At 40.1% G+C, this 16,351-nt stretch overlaps 1 protein-coding gene across 1 annotated transcript in view; it reads right to left on the minus strand.

The window, feature by feature from the left end:
• Nucleotides 1-13,751, minus strand: part of tars1 (threonyl-tRNA synthetase 1) — a 31,252-nt gene extending 17,501 nt beyond the window's left edge. Inside the window, exons 1-7 of the mRNA XM_063017631.1 lie at nt 13,631-13,751; nt 6,746-6,814; nt 4,664-4,854; nt 3,957-4,080; nt 2,952-3,073; nt 686-803; nt 514-578 (exon numbers count right to left, since the gene is read on the minus strand). Of these exons, the coding sequence (XP_062873701.1) occupies nt 514-578; nt 686-803; nt 2,952-3,073; nt 3,957-4,080; nt 4,664-4,854; nt 6,746-6,814; nt 13,631-13,690 (749 nt within the window). The 5' untranslated portion in view covers nt 13,691-13,751. The remainder of the gene's footprint in view (nt 1-513; nt 579-685; nt 804-2,951; nt 3,074-3,956; nt 4,081-4,663; nt 4,855-6,745; nt 6,815-13,630) is intronic.
• Between the last annotated feature and the right edge of the window lie 2,600 nt (nt 13,752-16,351).

Genomic DNA, 16,351 nt, shown 5'->3' on the forward strand with positions numbered 1-16,351 from the left:
AGCATATTTTGATTAAAAATCGGCCGATACCGATTCGTAGCCGATCGATCGTCCCATCTCTAGTAACAACCGTTCCTGTCATGAATGTAACCAAAGTGTAAAACATAATGTTCAATATTTTGGTTGCATATTTATATTTGCAAAAGCTGTTATGATCGTATTTAGTTCCAGAACACTCACTATTTATACATGGAGTACATCATAGAGTACATGCATGCATGCATTAGCACCCAAGGAACTCATATGCTTACAATATTATGATAAAATAATGGAATGTTATTTAAAATATTTAAACATTAGGTCCATGTTTTTTTGGGTCTGTGATTCAATGATCAGAAAAGATGGTGCATGCCCATATCTGATGGTGACAGTGTTACAGTTTTTACATGTTGTTTTAACCAGGACAAAGAAAATCTGAAAGGCCCTTACATCACATGTATAGTTTTGATGCACATCCAGTGCCATAGATATTAATACCACCATATAAATGGCACCTGGGCAAGTGTTTCTTACCTGTAAACTGTAGTGGTTGGGGTGGTAACTTTCTCATTCAGGATCCTACACTTAAACTTGTTGTACTAGAAAACACAAACACAAACTTCAGCTAAGCCTGGGGAATATGTCCTCGTTTCTGAGCGCCCACGCCTCCCAATTTTCCCTCCTGACTCAAAGGCGAAGCTCCTACCTTGAACATTTCAAGAAGAGTCTCCTTCTTTATCTCCAGCCTCTCAAAGGGCTGCTTTTCCTTGATGATCTTCTTACACAGGTTCTCAAGACAGGGGAAGTCATTGCTCGATACGCCCCTAAAAACCAGAAATTGAAAATAAAACGGTTGCGCGCTCATGAATAAACATGAGCCTTGCAAAAACACATTTAAAGGCGGTGAAAAGAATCTCCAGACGTCTCTCAGACGGCACATTCAGAAGGAACTTTCCGTATTAGTAGGCACTTCATTGGTCTTTTTATTTTTTAGAGCTGACACATTTACACCATAAACAAGGTGCATCTTGACAGTCGAATCATCTCCCTGAATATTATTAGCATAAATTCGCTTTTTAGTAAAAATAAAGAAATAAATACACAAGTGCTTACTGTTATTATTGTTCCTCCATAATAATTTAAATCCCCCACTCACAAAAAAAGGTCAAATAAAATAGTTTAGAACAAATATCTGCCATGCTTTATTTATACTGAAGGGCAGATTCGTCCTTAAAATTAAAATTCCTTTAACACCTACTGAATATTCAGCCATCAACAAAAAATTCATTAAAATGATAATAGCTGACCTTGTGCTAGGAAAAAGAAATGCAGTTCTAATCCTATTCAATATTCAGACCCGGTGCATTATTTCTCCATGATGGTTATTAGACTGTCTGGTAAACAACTGCCTAAGAATTTGCTTTCCATAGAAATGCTATGCAAACGGCATAATAATCACTAAAGGGTTGCAGAGGTGAGGTTAAAGTGAATTTAGAGGTTTACACACATGGGGTGCAAAAGCATCTAGCCTTACTGATCCAAATACAGTATGCTGGAATATAGATGGGTGGAAATTAAAAAAAAAAAAAGTTTAGGTAGTTTTCGCACCTTCCTTAAATACTCAGATACTAAGCCTTGATCCCACAGTTTGCTTAGGTAAGAGTATAATGACAAGGATTACACAGTCCATCTAAATACTAGCTAGCTTTTGATGTTTGGTCTATGTAAATAACAAAGTGGTAATTAAATGTGGTATTAAATGTCCTTATTTGCTTAGTGAATTGTTGTATGTTTCTATGCTTCTTTACCATTTTTTTTTTTAGCTGCTACTGTGTTCATTTGGGGATCACTGACAGTTGCACCTCCCAATGACTAGGCTGTTTCAAATCACCCAACAGTTGCCCCAGCCTACACATTAGCCAATCATATCCATGCTAATGTACTTCATCGGTGTGCCACCTGTGCGGCTTGAATGTTTCTTAGCCTTGCATGCCACTTATCAACTGTTCATGCAAAGCTTTTCCGTCACACCGGATATTAACCAATCATATCCATGCAGACGTCGGACCGACCTGATCTCTGCCGTGGCGGGTTAGTGTAATACACGGCTGCGCCACCTGAACAGCTTTAATGTTTCTTAGCCTTGCATGCCACTGATCAACTGTTCATGCAAAGCCCACCGATCATATCCTTGCAGATGCCCAACCAGTGGATCTCAGCAGTAATGGGCTAGTGTATCACACCGCTGTGCCACCTGAACGGCCTTAGAGTTTCTTTTCTGTCCCACCAGCTTGCTAACTGCGAATGTAATTGCTTTAGTGTTTTTTAGGTTGTAGATACTTGTCCATTCCTCACTGTGTATGCACCAGTAGGTTATCCTGTTCTTTTAAAAACCTAAACAGCAGGTACTGTATATATAGTCTCTGAAATGTATCTGCTAATCATAGTGTCCTGTTCAACATGTTCAGCCATCAGATTAATTGAAGTCCGAATGTTAGAAATGTTCCAATGTTGTATTCTCTTCTTTCTAAGGGGACAAGTGAATTCAAAGATCCTGTCAGCAAAATGCCCCACCATGGCATGACGAAGCCACTGGACCCTTCTCTGTTGGGGTTAAGCATTCAGGTCTGTGATGTTTTTCTGTATAGTACACAATAATGCATTTATCCACTATCCAAAAAAAACAACGTGTCGGAGGTGGTGTGTGTTAGTCACGGCCCTCCTCGGTCAGGAGTGGAGGTCAGCGGCAATAGCGAGGAAGTGAAATGCAATTGGGTGATTAGAAATGGTAGGTTAATTGCACCATGCAAAACATATGTGCAAAACACAAAATCACTTACGTTTCCCTATACAATGATGTTTTTGTTATAGTAATTTCCCCCTATGGGGAGTTGTTTGCCTCATGTACAATACAGATGCTCCATAATACTACGGTAGACATTTAATAGCAAGATACATATGCCAACACTCACTCGTTGTCCAGATACATGTCGTAATAGAAGCCGTTTTCAATGGGAGGTCCATAACACAGGCAGCCTCCATACACTCTCTCCATGGCTTCACCCATAATGTGAGCGCTGGAGTGCCAGTACACCTAAAAAAAATAAAAGCACTTTATCAAGTTCTGCCAAATATGTACAGTAACAGACCTGAGACTGCAAAAAGTAGCTACTGGGATCGACAACGGCATTACTAATGTAGATTGTAATTGATTTATCATTGATTTACACATCTACAAAAGAACTAATGTTATGTGTCCACACAAGCTAACATGAATGATCTGAGATATATATGGACAAAAGTATTTGGACACCTACACAACTCCAGGAGCCGTTATGACATCCTATTGTAAAGTCATAGATTGGCATTAATATGGAGTTGGTCCCCCCATTTCAGCTGCAACACTTTCCACTCTTCCGGCAAGGCTTTCTCCAAAATGTCGGAGTGGGCTTCATTTAGAAGATCATTTATGGGTCAAATGTTATTGTTTGATCCCGAAGGTGTTCGATGGGGTTGAGGGTCAGGGCTCAGTGCGGGCCAGTTTTGTTCTACCACACCAAACTCGCCCAACCACGCCTTTGTGGACCTTGCTTTGTGTACTTTGGCACGGTCATATCGGAACAGGAAATATAATAAGATTTCTCTTCACTGAAACTAAGGGGCCTAGGCCAACCTCTGAAAACCAACCCCATAACATTATCCCTCCTCCTTCACCAGACTTTACAGCTGGCACAATTCAGTCAGGCAGGTAGGTTTTTTTTGGCATTCACTAAACCCACACTTGTCCATCGGACATATTCGTCACTCTGATATGTTCATGCTCCTCAATTATTCACTTCCAAGTGTTTCAAATGACTTTTCCTGCAACACTCTGAGGAGTTCTGTACATTATTGAATTCTGAAGTAGCCTCCACTTCATTTTCTGTCTGATTTAAAAGAATAAATTTTGTTTAGTTGAATTTAGTGTATACACTCACTGCTTGCGCTTCCTCGTCGTCAAACTTGAGAAGCTGCAGGCTGCAATCTCCTTCCAATGGTCTGTCCAAGTCCCACACAACATTGTTCACTTTGGAAATTACCGTGTTATCAGCAAGACCTTGGCTGGATATTGACAATTTGATACAGGAAAAAAAAAACACATTAAGAATAAGCTTTAAGAATTCATTTATTTAATTTTCTGATATTAAAGTTAAGCATCTAAGCACCGGCTGATACTGAAACGGATCCTTTAAGGACATCCTCACAAAAAAAATCAGGCTCTGAGCTCAGAAACCAGCAGGTTAGACAACATTTCTGAGGGGTGCTGATTGGATGCTTTAAAATATATAGTGTCCTCTGTTCTAGTCAGTTTATACATTTATCTACACTTCATTCTGATCAGAAACACTGAACACTAAGCGGAAACACAAATTAGTGACGATTTCAAGGCAACACGCTATGCGTATTGGCTATTTATAGTAGCAATTTAACCTTCTTAACTTTGTTTTAGTTGGGAGAGAAACAAAACCAAGCACTGTACTGTCAGCGGACTTTCCGGGTGCCAGACTGGGTCCTGAGTTTTAGCGATCTGATAGCACTACAACATTTTAGGCCAGTATCAGCCATGATCAATATACTCGGTGTTGTACTGGGACATTCATTCACACCTCTGTGAATTTACCCCCTTTTGATTGCTATTGCTGACCTGATGCCACAGGCGATCTGGTAAGGTGTGGTCTTCCAGGACTCGGCGTCCACAACTTTCCCATCGGGCAGGGTGATCTTGATGGGCTTGCTGTCCTTCTCGGCCCTCTCGGCCATCAGCGCGTCATGTTCAGCTTTCAACTTGTTGTACGCGACCAGGCGATCTTCTATGTACTGAGGTGCTGGGTTCATCTACAGGACAAATACATTTTAGAAAACTAATGCTCTTGTCACCTGCCAGAAGAATTCGCTCAGATAATGCATGGATATTAATTCTAAAATTATTTTTATGATCACGATCGCCTTTTTGACCACAAACAACATTTAAACATGCACAGTATCAGTATTCTCAGAGTTCTTGCTCTTTAAATGTGTAAAATGCTATGTCAGATAGCTTTGTTGTTTGTTTGTTTGTTTTTTTCTTTCATGTTATACCATCGCTTTATCCTAATCGGGGTTGTGGTGGGTCCAGTTTCCCTAAAACCACTGGGCACAATGCAGTAACAAACCCTGAACATGACACCAATCCATCGTGGGGCCTTGGCCACCCCCCTCGGACATAGCCAATCATGTCTGTATGTAAATAGCATTGCTGAGAATTCGAACCCTGGATCACAGCAGTAGGAATTTAATGCTGCGACACCCAAGCAACTTCGTTGGATTACGTGCATTTTAAATTAGAATTTAACCAGGATCATGAGCACTAATATTAACTTAAATAAATACGCTTTTTGAGTTCTGTGCTTTTGAGAAGCATCTTAAAAATCTCACAGATGTTTTTATCCTAGCATGTGCAATAATGTGCAAGCACATGAATCTGGTGAGCAAGTAATATTAAAGGTTGTGGCGTTAATCTATTACGATTATAAAAACCATTAATCCGACCCACTGACTGTATGAACGCTTTTGGCTTTCCAGAGTGACTCATAGCAATTACCTTAATTTAGGAAATCGGTAGTTAGGATTATTATAAGCTAACATCATGATTTAACTGCTGAGCCTTTGTAATCAGGGACTTATTTAAAAAAATTATTATACTCTCTTGACTGATCAGGGTGTTTTATATAAGATGACGACCTGTACTGCACTAGGTCTGTACTGCAACGTCTTCACGGTGAAATGTGAACCATGTCTAATTCAGCAGTCTGATTAGCCTGGTCACTTCTCTTTTTTTCCTTCTCTCTATAGAAGATGAATGCAATGTTTTTTTCCCCCCCCCCAACTTTTATCCCCATTCTAATCGTGTCCAATTACCCTGATCGCGTCCTCTATACTGATTCGACCCTTTTGCCGCTGACTGAGGACGCCACTCGACTGACTTGCGCCCCCCTCCGGCACGCAGTCGGTACAGCCTGCATTTTTCACCTGCACGAGCCGAGTTCATGCACCGAGAGACACTGCGCGCGGAGGGTCACACCCCCCTCGATGTCATTCCTCAGCCCCGTGCGGGCGCCGTCAGTCAACCAGCAGGGCCCGCAGTCGTACCAGTTATGAGGACCTGTGCTCCGACTCTACCCCTAAGCCAAACGTTGTTCATACTGCCGCCCAACCCAGTCGGAAAGGTAGAGCCAAGTTTCGATACGATGCATCTAGAAACCCAACTCTGGTGCGCTATGCGTACTTTACCGCTGCGCCACCTGAGCGGCCGATGAATGCAATGTTAATGTATCGTCATTGACTAGAAGTTGAAACCTAATTCCCAATTCCCAATACTACTTAAAAAAAAAAAAAAAAAAGCTGCAATTCAATATTCATTTTTGTTACCGACCCCGTACATACCCCTGTACCATCCTAGGGGCCGTAACATACAGTCACAGCCATCTGCAGATCTAAATGTAGAATACGTATTTACACTGTTGGTCAAATTAGTTCAAAACCAAGTACAGCAGTGGGAAGTACTTTGTCTCAGACCTTTGTATTACAAACCAGATTTGGGTGTCCCTTAGCAAATAATGACACATTAGTCGTACTGCTCTCATCCCAAAAGTGAAATTAAGCTAACGTTACAAATGTGATCAGAGTGAAAGGGGAAATAGATTAGATTTAAAGAATTAAAACACTGACTGCCCTCGAGGTTAACTACCTCATTCTTGCCGCCACTGTCTCCAGTTCCTTTGTTTTTCTTCTTTGTTCCATCTTTACCAGCATTACCCTGAGAAAAGAAATAAGAAATTAAGTTGACTGTGACTATCAGCACGCCACTCCTCGTTATACTGTAAAATAAATCAGGAGTAAGTAGAGCTCGCAATATACATACTAGGGATGCATCGATACCATTTTTTCCCAACCGAGTACGAGTACAAGTACATGTATTTTTGTACACGCCGATACCGATACCTATTTAGAATGATGCAATCTGGAGCATTATGGAATAGTGTAGTTTTTAGTGTAAAATAGTGCAGTGGAACAGTTGCTTGGGTTGCCATCACTAATTGTAAAAAAAAAAAAAAAAAACACCGCACAGCCATCATTGAGAAAGCTTCTGACAAGCTAACGTTAACGTTCATTAATAAACGCACGTAATTAACGTTGTGCACATCATACATGCGATGCGATTCTGCTGATTGAAATATTTACTTTAAAAGGATAATACAGTCCGATCCCATCTGAGCCGATTCTATCAGCACATACAGTACATTCGTGGTTCACCTCGGTAAATCGTAAACGACTCTGAGTCGGCTCCCGCTCTGTGGTAAAAACCAGTATAATTAAGCCTGAGCTTTATAATGTAAGCGAGTCGCACAGAATGTTCTGTAGTAGTTGGTGTTTATTTACAACCGCATCATTCATTATAACAGTAAACACGGAGAGATGACTGAGAAAAGAAGCTTACGAAAATGAGTCGACTCCTGAATCACTTGTATCGACACTGTGAACAGAGTATTGAACACAAACACGTCCTATAACAGCGGTCGCTGCTTTTGTAACCGGTTATCTTCGCTGTTAGCTCTATTTTAAGGTTTTTTTTTGTCAAACGGAACTGAATAACATTAAACGTGTATGTGAGCGTGGTCAGTGAGAATAATTCAATCTGTCTCCCGTGGGTAAAAAATGAATTGCTTTAGTTTCAGAAGTAAAAAAATCTCGTAATGTCACGCCCCCCGGTCAGGCACTCGCGCCCCATAGGTTGAAAATCCCTGCGTTAACGCAGCAACGTGCACTAGGCACAAGGTATCGGATGTTTAGTATCGGAGCCTCGTTTGCGAGTGCGAGTACGAGTTAATGAGCACGGTATCGGGCAAATACCCGATACTAGTATCGGTACTCATGCATCTCTAATACATACGCTTACTTAATCATATTGGTGCACCTTGTAAGTATACAACTAGTGACAACTACATCAGTAAATATGTACAGTTTATCAGCCACATTATCAAAAGAAAGGGAACACCATAAGACCCCCACAGACTACAATTTGCCTCAGAGCAATACTAATCCTTTTTGAAATGCTTTTGTTTAAGCCCCGAAAAAAGCTTCTGCTTAATTTAAGTCATTTATATATGTGGTCAGTTCTTGGTCCATGTTTCCATGATTGCATCACACAGTTTCTATAAATTAGTCAGAACATTCAGTGAAAGTCCCCTTCTTCCACATACTAGGAGTGCTCCAGAGGCTATTGAAGTACACTAAAATCATTGGCATGATTAAACATTATACAGAAAATAACATACAGTAATACAATATTTAAAAACTCATATACGAATGAAGCAAATAACGTTTGTCATTTGCCAGCCAGCACATTTTATCTGTTAACAGTCAATAAAATAATGTACTGTATGTGGAAGACTTATATTGGAATAGAAAATTATTATGAATTTAATAGACATAACATATTTACATTGATTAGCGTTCTAGATTTGATGTGAGTGAGCCAACTGTAGTCAGAGATTCCTCTCTTTGGCTAACGGGATTGAAACCTGATGTGGTCTACTGTTGTTCTAGCCTAATCACTGTCTTCAAGGTTCAATTTTACATACGCTTAAAGATGCTTTACTTTTCACCACATGTAAAGATTATTTGATTTACTACAGTGTACTACAGCGATCCTGTTTTTTATCTTTTCAGCTTCAGCCAGCACCATAACTAGAGATGGGACGATCGATCGGCTATGAATCGGTATCGGCCGATTTTTAATCAAAATATGCTATCGGCGATCGGCGATATTTCCTAAAAGTAGCCGATTCGATCGTGTGATATATAAAGATCACGTTAAGTTAACAGCTCAGTGGATTGATCCGGACTTTGAGCTACGAAGCACCAACCATCACATCACCATTCATCAACCATCGTACAGAAACCACAGTGAAAGCTCTTCATGACCTAAAATAACATCATTAACGTTGTGCATCACACATACGATGTAATTTTGCTGATTGTAATATTTACTTTAAAAAGATAATTCAACCCGGTCACATCTGAGTCGATTCTATCAGCACGTTATATAAACTCCTGGTTCACTTTGGTAAATCGTGAGCGGTTCTTACTTGTGATGTAGATGAGAACAGAAAACGTTACAGAGCCAATCAGAGGCAAAAGTTTATTCATTACCAAATTCGTTAGTTCAGGATCATCTGCTGAACTTTTAGCTCCTTAGACGGAACGAGTCTGACGGTCGGTTACAGATCTGTGGTAATAGCAGTTTAATTAAGCTTTTTAATGTAAGAGAGTCACACAGAATGTTCTGTAGTAGTTGGTGTTTATTTAAAACCACGACATTTAATTAATAACAGTAAACACGGAGAGATAACTGAGAAGAGAAACTTACGCTTCGCGAAAAATGACTCGTGAATCAATGAATCACTTATAGCGATACAGTGTACAAAGCGTCTCTTCTAAAGGCACACACACACACACAAACACGCGCGCGCTGCTCCGGTTTATCTTTACTGTGAGGCTCTTTTTAAGTTTATTTATTTTATTTACTGCTAACCCCCCCCCCCCCCCCCCGATCGCAATCGGCTATCGGCTATGTCCCTGAAAGGAGATCGGAGATCGGAATCGGTGCCAAAAACCCCGATCGTCCCATCTCTAACCATAACCATTAATAATAGATGAAATGAACATTATAACTTGTTTGTCCTGCAGCGTAAACTTTTTTCTTAAGTAAAACGGTACCCAAAGGTATGTTTTAATAAAGGAATTAAAAAGAAATATTAAAACAAAAAACTAAAAAAATTTTATGGGTGGTTCCTGAATCACTCGGGTTAATGATTTGAATCTTTGTACTGAATCAGGAATCATGAGTCTGAAATCTCAATTAACCCGGATCCTACAAGTCCTCAGACTGGCTGCTGGCGAGTACACAAGGCGAGTGAGCAGGCTCACTGGAAACACGTTATGTGGCTGATTTTATGCACATGCTATTATTATTATTATTATCAGTAGTAGTGGTATAGATTAGTAATACATCATATTTTCTTGTAAGCAAAACAACAACAAAATATAGTTATTATTATTATTATTAAAATGCAAATGCTTACAGGCTACTTTAGGACTGTACAACTTAAGGAGTATCATAGCCCTTCTCCATGGTAATTTACTGACTGTTTGTTTTGGTGCCACTGTGGCTGCCTGACTGGGTCAAGTTACCATGGCAATTTGTTGTTGACCATCCTCCTTGAACTCTTGACCCATTAATATACCCATCTGATTGGTAGGTGAGTCCGCTCCTTGTCCCTATCCCCCATGATCAAGATTCCACTTAGAAAAAGTGTCAACTTGTCACTGACAATAGAAGTGTGAGGTGCCAAGAGAATTAAGAAAGAAGGATTTATTTACAGTAAATCAATCGCAATCAAGATGTCAGTACTCGGGTGACTCGGGTGAACCAGATCACATTACTGAGTGACTCAGATTAACCCGAGTCCATAAAATGAACCGAATTTACCACCACTACTCCTGATATTACTTACATTACATACCAGTGACATTCCTACATTTCTGTAACACGACATTATGACGACTTTTTATTTTATTTTTTTTTGCAAAAAATTATTTGGTAAATAAACTGTTAACAGAAAGCCATGTTAAACTGATATGGATTTTGCGTTATTATTATTATTATATCTGATGTTATTTAAGATACATAATAGAATAGGACTGTTTTGAGCAAGGTCATCAGGATAGGAGAAGCAGTACCAAAACGAAAGGAAAACTAAAATCAACCCCCTACGGACCCTCTTAGAACTGATATTAGTTACTCAATTCGTTTAATTTTCTTACCAGTGACATTTATTTCTATTATATAACTGGAACACATTTTTTAATAGTTGTATAAAGCCACTAATAAAACTACATTTGACAAAATGAATTGTTCATACAGCTATTTTAAACAGTTAGATATTTTTTGCCTTTAACATGTGCTTCTACAGTACATTACTAGAACACATTGATTATACAAATATTAACAAGATAAATAAATAAATAAGACAGTAATTGGGGAAAACAAAGCAATATAAAAAAGAAAGCAAAACCAAAACGATCAGCTTTTGTTGATTTCAATACAGTGACATTCACATTTATAACTGAATTTACTTACTTAATATATGACATTATATTCTAATAACATTAGTATAATGTTTACTAGAACACAACACACTATGATTAGATAGATAGATAGATAGATAGATAGATAGATAGATAGATAGATAGATAGATAGATAGATAGATAGATAGATAGTTTAACAAAGAAAACTTAAACAAATACAAAATAAGGTAAGTAAGTAAATAAGGTGCATTAATACAGCATATGGTATGCAACAGAAAAACAGCATGTGCAAATTGTGCATCTGGTACATGTCTATTCTTATAAACAATATATACAGATATATAAGAATAAATATAGAGATAAGAATGTTATGGTTATAAATATCTACAATGTATCAGTTATGGGTATATATATATAATAGAACATAAATAGAGATTGTGTATCAGATATAAAATATGTCAGACATACAGTGTATCACAAAAGTGAGTACACCCCTCAAATTTCTGCAGATATTTAAGTATATCTTTTCATGGGACAACACTGACAAAATGACACTTTGACACAATGAAAAGTAGTCTGTGTGCAGCTTATATAACAGTGTAAATTTATTCTTCCCTCAAAATAACCCAATATACAGCCATTAATGTCTAAACCACCGGCAACAAAAGTGAGTACACCCCTAAGAGACTACACCCCTAAATGTCCAAATTGAGCACTGCTTGTCATTTTCCCTCCAAAATGTCATGTGACTCGTTAGTGTTACTAGGTCTCAGGTGTGCATAGGGAGCAGGTGTGTTCAATTTAGTAGTACAGCTCTCACACTCTCTCATACTGGTCACTGAAAGTTCCAACATGGCACCTCATGGCAAAGAACTCTCTGAGGATCTTAAAAGACGAATTGTTGCGCTACATGAAGATGGCCAAGGCTACAAGAAGATTGCCAACACCCTGAAACTGAGCTGCAGCACAGTGGCCAAGATCATCCAGCGTTTTAAAAGAGTAGGGTCCACTCAGAACAGACCTCGCGTTGGTCGTCCAAAGAAGCTGAGTGCACGTGCTCAGCGTCACATCCAACTGCTGTCTTTGAAAGATAGGCACAGGAGTGCTGTCAGCATTGCTGCAGAGATTGAAAAGATGGGGGGTCAGCCTGTCAGTGCTCAGACCATACGCCGCACACTACATCAAATTGGTCTGCATGGCTGTCACCCCAGAAGGAAGCCTCTTCTGAAGTCTCTACACAAGAAAGCCCACAAACAGTTTGCTGAAGACATGTCAACAAAGGACATGGATTACTGGAACCATGTCCTATGGTCTGATGAGACCAAGATTAATTTGTTTGGTTCAGATGGTCTCAAGCATGTGTGGCGGCAATCAGGTGAGGAGTACAAAGATAAGTGTGTCATGCCTACAGTCAAGCATGGTGGTGGGAATGCCATGGTCTGGGGCTGCATGAGTGCAGCAGGTGTTGGGGAGTTACATTTCATTGAGGGACACATGAACTCCAGTATGTACTGTGAAATACTGAAGCAGAGCATGATCCCCTCCCTCCGGAAACTGGGTCGCAGGGCAGTGTTCCAGCATGATAATGACCCCAAACACCCCTCTAAGACGACCACTGCTTTATTGAAGAGGCTGAGGGTAAAGGTGATGGACTGGCCAAGCATGTCTCCAGACCTAAACCCAATAGAACATCTTTGGGGCATCCTCAAGCGGAAGGTGGAGGAGCGCAAAGTCTCGAATATCCGCCAGCTCCGTGATGTCGTCATGGAGGAGTGGAAAAGCATTCCAGTGGCAACCTGTGAAGCTCTGGTAAACTCCATGCCCAGGAGAGTTAAGGCAGTTCTGGGAAATAATGGTGGCCACACAAAATATTGACACTTCAGGACCTTTCACTAAGGGGTGTACTCACTTTTGTTGCCGGTGATTTAGACATTAATGGCTGTATATTGAGTTATTTTGAGGGAAGAATAAATTTACACTGTTATATAAGCTGCACACAGACTACTTTTCATTGTGTCAAAGTGTCATTTTGTCAGTGTTGTCCCATGAAAAGATATACTTAAATATCTGCAGAAATGTGAGAGGTGTACTCACTTTTGTGATACACTGTAGGTATGGATGAGTATAGTACTGGTAATATAGAGATAATAATAATAATAATAATAGCAATATATGTAGATAAAATAAAATAAATTATAACCGATATACATACAGGTATGAAAACAAGAATGTAAGAATGTATGATCTTATTTTGCTGCAAAAACTCTTCATAAAAAAAGCTATTTTCAAAAGAGAAGTGTTATATTTTTACATGTTTAATATCATAATTATCATTATGTTTTGAAAAGTCAGCATTTAATTATAAATGAGTAGAAGTGACTGACAGGCAACATGCTCTTAAATAAAGCGTGTGGAGCAGCAGGCTAGCTAGAAGGCTAACTACAATAACTACAGTATTTTATACAGCTGTTACACAGTTACCTTCTTCCCTTCGTCCACTTGCAGTTCCTTCATCTGTTCGGAAACAGCCTCGTCCGCCATTCTGAAATAATAATGAACTAAATAATACAAATGTGTTAAACTTGAGTTCTGAAGCGCTCCTGTGTCTTCACCGGCACAACGTCTCCCGGATATAGCGCCACACAATACCAATGCTGATGCAACATTATGGTAATGGGCGGGCCTCGTTTTGACGGACAGCTTTTATAGCCACTGGTAATGGAGTATTGCAGAAATAGGCGGGCTCTAGTGCAAACTGACAGCAGATTACACCAATGACTGATGGACACTGACATGCAGTGTGTAACTTTAATAAATGTTACACCATTCTTATTACATACAGTACAGTAGACCCTTGACTTACGAATTTAATTGGTTCTGAAGGGCTGTTTGTTAGGTAAACTTATTTTTTCCATAAGAACCCCCCCAAACCACCCCCTTACCTAACCTTTCTGATGTCTTAAATTGTCTTTTTTGTTATAAATACAAGTATATTTTCCCTTAATAACCCCTTAATAAAACAATAATAAACAACAATACACAGTAGTACTGTACAGTACATAAAAAACACACCACATTTCAGTACAGTACGTGTGCTGTACCATACACCATAATACATTTCCTTCTTTTTTAATAAAATGTATCTACCAGAAACAAATAACTCTCATATTTCTCTATTATTTTGTTGGTGTAATTGCACAAAAGAAAGAATACTTTACTGAGCCGAATTCCTTCTTCTCTCTTACTCACTGTCCCCTCTGTCTGAAACACAGTGACACCTACTGGCAGGAGTAATTATACAACACACCAACGCTTTCTCTGCAGCTTCTTTTTGGCCATTTTAATATAGAATTTTGCGAAATTCAAAGAAAACACCGAAAAAAAAACACCGTCCGCTGTCCGAATGTTCGCTCACTGTGTATACATGTAGTCGACTTGTTCGTGACGTCACGTGTTTCGAGAATTTCGGTTCGTAATCCGAAATTTGTTCGTACGTTAGGTTGAAAAAGATCGTTCGTAACCCGAAATGTTCGTATGGTAAACCGTTCGTAACTCATGGGTCTACGAAATTCACTAATCACTAAAATTCTAGAAAGTTAAAATAAATGTTAATGTAGAAAATGAAATGCATGTTATTCAGTGAAAACTTTATGAAAGCTGGCCAGTACATTCATTTTCTTATCCGCTTATCCAATGGGGGGGGGGGGTTCGTGCTGGAGCCTATCCCAGCTTTTCAATGGGCTCAAGGCACAAAGTAACACCCTGGACGGGGCGCCTGTCCATCGCAGAGCAGACACACATACACTCATTCACTTTATAGGGCAATTCAGTGTCTCCAATTAACCTGACTGCATGTTTTTGGACTGTGGGAGGAAGCCGGAGCTCACGGAGGAAACACACACAGACCCGGGAGAACATGCAAACTCGACACAGAAAGGACCCGGACCGCCCCGCCTGGGGATCGAACCCAGGACCTTGTTGCTGTGAGGCGACGGTGCTACCCACTAAGCCACTGTGCCGCCCTGTGGCAAATACATTAAACCCTAAATCCAAAAAAGTTGGCGCAGTATGTGAAAAGCTAAACAGAAACAGAAAGCAGTAAACTTGGAGGTGATGCAATTGTGCTCGGGTATGAAAGCAGCATCCAGGATGTCATGTGTCATTGCTCGCTAGAAAGGAGTCAACGAGAAGGTCAACAGTTTAAAACGGTTTCTCAATGCTGTTAGGCAGAGTGGAAGAGTTTATGGCAATCTGATAAGTTAGATTTTTAGATTATGGAAATAATCAAGGTTGTGTTTTCCTAGGGCGGCACAGTGGCCTCACAGCATGAAGGTCCTGGGTTCGATCCCCAGGCGGGGCGGTCCGGGTCCTTTCTGTGGGCCCACTTTTGGGCCCACTTTCGAATTAGTCTAACAAAACTCATTGCTGGAGCCTGTCCCAGCTTTTCAATAGACGCAAGGCACACAGTAACGCCCTGGGCGGGACGCCAGTCCATCGCGGGGCAGATACACACACACACACACATACACACACACCCATTCACCTATAGGGCAATTCAGTGTCTCCAATTAACCTGACTGCATGTTTTTGGACTGTGGGAGGAAGCCGGAGCTCACGGAGGAAACCCACGCAGACTCGGGAGAACATGCAAACTCGACACAGAAAGGACCTTGTTGCTGTGAGGCGACGGTGCTACCCACTAAGCCACCGTGCCGTCCTGTAGCAAATACATTAAACCCTAAATCCAAAAAAGTTGGCACAGTATGTGAAAGAGTGGCAGAGTGGAAGAGTTGGTGTCAATCCAACAAGTTAAATTCTTAGATTATGGAAATGATCAAGCTTGTGTTTTCCTACACAAGGAGGTAAATGATTCAGGTCAAAGGTCAAAGGTCAGTAATACAGGGTTTATTGGGGCCGGGGGCCGGGTTGCAAAAACTAATTTCAGGGCGGTACCCCCGGACCTCGACCCCCCAAGCCCAAAAAAAAAAAAGCTAAAAAACCTCTCGCACACACCAAAGGATTATGGGTGATAACAGAACTTTTAGGGGCTGCTAACTGAGCTACTAAGCTAACTGTTCGCGTCACAAACACATTAATGTGTACTACATAGTGCACTAGATAGTGTGAAAGATAATAGATTTATGTTCCCTACATAGTGCACTAGATCGTATATTAGAAAAGAATTTATGTTCCTCACTTAGT

Source organism: Trichomycterus rosablanca, chromosome 21, assembly GCF_030014385.1.
Source record: "Trichomycterus rosablanca isolate fTriRos1 chromosome 21, fTriRos1.hap1, whole genome shotgun sequence".
Taxonomy (NCBI): domain Eukaryota; kingdom Metazoa; phylum Chordata; class Actinopteri; order Siluriformes; family Trichomycteridae; genus Trichomycterus; species Trichomycterus rosablanca.